This window comes from Priapulus caudatus, unplaced genomic scaffold (assembly GCF_000485595.1).
Source record: "Priapulus caudatus unplaced genomic scaffold, Priapulus_caudatus-5.0.1 Scaffold1149, whole genome shotgun sequence".
Classification (NCBI taxonomy): domain Eukaryota; kingdom Metazoa; phylum Priapulida; class Priapulimorpha; order Priapulimorphida; family Priapulidae; genus Priapulus; species Priapulus caudatus.
Window position 1 is genome coordinate 80417 of NW_014578210.1, and position 4537 is coordinate 84953.

At 41.3% G+C, this 4537-nt stretch overlaps 1 protein-coding gene across 1 annotated transcript; it reads right to left on the reverse strand.

Annotated features, from left to right (window-relative positions):
* Positions 1 to 453: 453 nt before the first annotated feature.
* LOC106815567 lies at positions 454 to 3660 on the reverse strand (the record flags this gene model as incomplete). Its single annotated transcript, XM_014820037.1, is given in 5 exon segments — positions 454 to 610; positions 981 to 1107; positions 1859 to 1982; positions 2344 to 3342; positions 3622 to 3660. Coding segments are annotated over 4 exon segments (1247 nt in total), but the record flags the coding sequence as incomplete, so codon positions are not given.
* Between the last annotated feature and the right edge of the window lie 877 nt (positions 3661 to 4537).

Genomic DNA, 4537 nt, shown 5'->3' on the forward strand with positions numbered 1-4537 from the left:
CCATCATACAGCATCACATCACACTACATCACATCACACTACATCACATCACACCACACCACATCTCACCACACCACACCACACCATATTACAGCACACCACACCACACCACACTCCATCTCATCACACTGCATCACATCATAAATGCATCGCATTACATCCCAACATGTTACATTACGCACAACAGCCGCTCTGATCACATTTCGTTTTTAAAAGCGAACCAGGGAAGCTAGTACGCAGCTAGCTGGCTGCTTACCAGGGAAAAAAATATAATTTATTTTTCGGGGTCTACTTTTCAAGCTCGCGTGCATGAAAATAGCACTCTAAAATTTGGTTTGCATTGAACTCTATGCAAATTTCCGGGGGCTCTTTTTGGCATTTCCGGGGCTCTTTTTGGCATTTCGGGGGCTAAATCGCCCTGAGCCCCCGTGTATTTTTTTCACTGCTGCTTACCTTGCTGCATAGACATAGAAGCAGTATATATGCACAGTGAGCAGCACCACAACATCACTGAGCATACTGATCTGAAAACTCAGGCCTCCCAAGCCGACCACTCCGACGCAGAACACGAGCGCTGGTAGGTTCGGCTTCAGTAACACGACAATGTAACCTGAAAAATAAACGCTAGCTTTAATCTTGAATGGTAGCCGGAAGTAAAATGCTCTGCTATCAAACTGATACTGGTATTTATGGAGATTGCTAATGTTTATCGAATGACAACTTATTTACCGTAATATTTTTATTAGCTTTAATCCTCAACAGTAGCTCCAGGTAAAATGCTCTGCTATTAAACTGTCACTAGTGTGTACGGAAATTTTTAATGCTTATCGAATGACAACTCATTTACCGTAAAATTTCTATTACGATTTTCACATATAACTTAAGGTTATGTATAATCTATTTGGATAGTGCATAATTACTAACTAACAGAAATTCCCTGCACACTATTAACCTAATTACATAACTTAATTGCATTGCACCTTTCCACAGGTAGATGTGATAGAGAAAGAATCTGCCAAGGGCAAAGTTGAGAGGTGCATTAAGCTTTAAGCCAGCAGGAACTCCCATTAGCCAGATCAGGATGGTCTGTAGAAGTCCCACAATCCTCTGTAGCATCAAAAACAATATCAGTGACCAGGGTTTCTTATACATAAGAGGCACAGTGGCGCAACGCCGTTGTTAAATTTAACATCGCCGTTGTCAAATGTTCCTGTATTTACCCATGAGATTCAAATTTTTAAAATGTTGCTGGGGGAGACCAACCATAACCCCCCTCCCCCACGTCCGCCTGCAGCGTCCGCATGCGTGCATGCCACGACTTTAAATCCATCATGCGCATTTTTCCCCAAACTGGCCATTACCTCCTTTGTCTAATTTTCCCTCAGAAGAAACCCTGGTGACCTTTAAATATTTGCAGTTACATTGAAGATGTGTGTTGTGAATAACGATGCTACTAGAAAGTGTATTCTGATTCATACAATGCTCTGTCTCTCCTGTATGGTTTCACATTCAGAACATTGATCATATGGTACACTAACGCCATCTATTGGGTAAAATCCCTGTAATGCAGCATAAACTTCAATAATTCACAACAATGTGGCTGCAGGCTACACGTGGTTGTTACAGTTCAGTAGATGATGATCCATATTGACAATCAACACATCAATGGTGACAATCAACTGCATGACAACTTGTTGATTGAGTTACGTTTTCCCTAAGAATAACAACAAAATTAAATAGGAAGTCTTACTGCAGTATATTTTCAGCTGAAGTTACGTTGACTAGGTTACACCCAGTTTTATTCACTTACAAGGGAAAGAATAAAAACACTACACACAACAGTTCCCGATATACTTACATCAGCAAAATCCAATATGTGTGTTGCAAAGGTTATGTGGTTGTAGCCATAGGAATGCAAAGTGTAAAGTAGAAGCAACCCTAGCAACACATCTAGTGCTATTGAGGTTGCTACATTCCATTTCCTATAAAATGACAAAAAAATCCATTTTTAAAAAACAGTTGGGGGTAAAAAGATAACGGGCTAAATGCCTGATTTTCCTCACATTGCATGGCTAAATCTATTATATCTAGTAATGAGGTATGCATGGGTGCTGTACCTTACAGTGCAAAGAAAGATTGAGACTGCATCCTTGCATATATATGTGAATTTCACTGCACAAGCCAGAGAACAATGGGTGAAAGTCTAGAAGTAAATTTAGGAGTACATACTGAGACGGAGTCTATGAAATTATACTATTGGAGCTTCTCTTACGATTTTTAATTTTTTGATTATTTGATTGCGAAGCAACGATTCTACGCATTTCAAAAAGTTAAATTATTTACCTGAGTATTGGCTGATCAGATGAAAGCAGCTTGATCTTATTATAACTATTTACAAGCTGCCGCCCCGTTGAAGACCAAGCAATAACCTTCGATACCCTGGACACGGCCCTGTGTGGAACAGGGGATATTGGACTATCTGGGACCACTACTTGTTTCTCTCTGAACACGGCTCTACCAATGAGATCCGTACTATCTACCCGCACCATCTTTTCCGTGACGGCCCACCGCTCTCTCAAGCAACAGTATTGCCGTAAAATCCGTGTCAATATGATCATGTCAGCGGTTTCCGATGGGGACCTTACTGCTGGTTCTGGTTGCTGCAGGACACATGACTGTAGCAACGTAGATGTCTTATAGGCTATGAGCAGAATTGGCAGCTGCGGCTGCGAGGCACACATACTTCCGACGGGACTTAAGTGAGCATGAGGAAGTTCTGACGGCTTTGCCTCGATCACCAACCAGGATGCGTCCTTTTCGCGATGATCACCGAGTCTGTGTCTCAACGCTCCCAGCAGATGTGCCGTGTTCACATGACCATCATGTTCACGATGATCACCGATGTCAGAATGCGCACTATTCCATATTCCTACAACATCCCACGCACATGCAGGCAGCGCACCGCCGATTCGGCCGGAAACACGCTGCGAAGGTTTCGGCGAATTACACCGACTCAATAGGTTTTCTAGTTCGTGTATTTTCACAGGCAAATGAATGACGGCCGTGATGAAGCATGAGGTTTGCGTCCTGCACCCAAATAATAGGCAGGAGTCAGGATTTAGCTTCAGAATATACTCTGGTATATAGACCTTCAGTCCTTCTCGAATACAATAGCCCTGCATATTGCGCTAGTGGTTGGAGCAGATGATTATTCTAGCGATAATCAGTCTACTACTTCTGAGCAATGGGAGCTGCCAGGATGATGGCGCTTCGATCGCAGGCATAGTTGCAGCAGAACCATCTATGTGCACAGCATAGTCCGTAAAATATGCACTCCGGTCCCTGAAACAGTGTATATGTACAAAAAAAAACATATATAAAAAGTGTAATAAAGACAAATGCATAGATATAATGTATTATACACATAGTATTTATAATATTTATGGACAGATGTCACACATTTCATTGGTACCCAGGGAATGAAATTCAGATTTTTTTGCACCGGCCCGGAGGGCTGGTAAAAGCAGCTTTTTACCAGCACTCGCAAATATTGTTTATTTCAAAAATAAAGATAAGACTGTTTCATTGACTCTTGCTTGTCCGCAAAATAATGTAGTCTACATCTACATGGTTACGTCGATCTGTCACTCTTGACAATTACTTCCATGCATGACTATTAGTTCTCCTCTTTAATCACGTTTATTTTATTAAAACATCACGACGTAAAAATCACGCAAACTTCGCTAGACACAAACTGCCAATCTTGCATTTGAACCGCAGCCGACACCGATTATTTCATTGGCCAGTGAGAAATGTCGTTGTGCGGTTCAATGCAAGATTGGCAGTTTTGTGTGTAGCCAAGTTTGCGTGATTTTGATGTCGTGATGTTTTTAATAAAATAAACGTGATTAAAGAGGAGAATACTGCATGACACGTGTTTTGCAAGATGTTAATAAAGTGACGGCTTTAGGTATTTCTTTGATTTTCTATGTAACACGGCCTTAAATAGTGAAAAGGTTGTCGTGCATTTTGCACGACAAAATTCACAGGTTTTGTCTATGGAAGGGTATTGGGCCCTAAAATAACATCAGAATATACAAAATTTTAGGGCACAATTTATTGGTCTAACCCTATCCCTAAAAGTACAAACACTGTCAACCAGAAGTCCAGAACCTGTCCCAAACCCTAACCCCAACCCTAACACTAACTCTAAACCGACTCGGATATCTTATATACGCGTATCATAGTACCAAATACCGTCTATGGTGTGGTGGCGATTTTACGCATTAGCGGTACGGTAAAAATACACGCGCCCCGGCCCGTGCCGTGGTTGAAGTGGTTCCTTACCCAGTCTTTACTTTAGTGGTTGCTATTATGACTGTGATATCGCGTACTAACGAGTAAATGCGCGAAATAAGACTATGTGATAGTCATTGCTAATGCTGGTTTAAAAACTGATAGCATATTTCCTTAATATTGAGAAAATGTTTGTATAAATAACAGAATGAGGTTGTGGAGGCTGCCATCTTGGATCCGA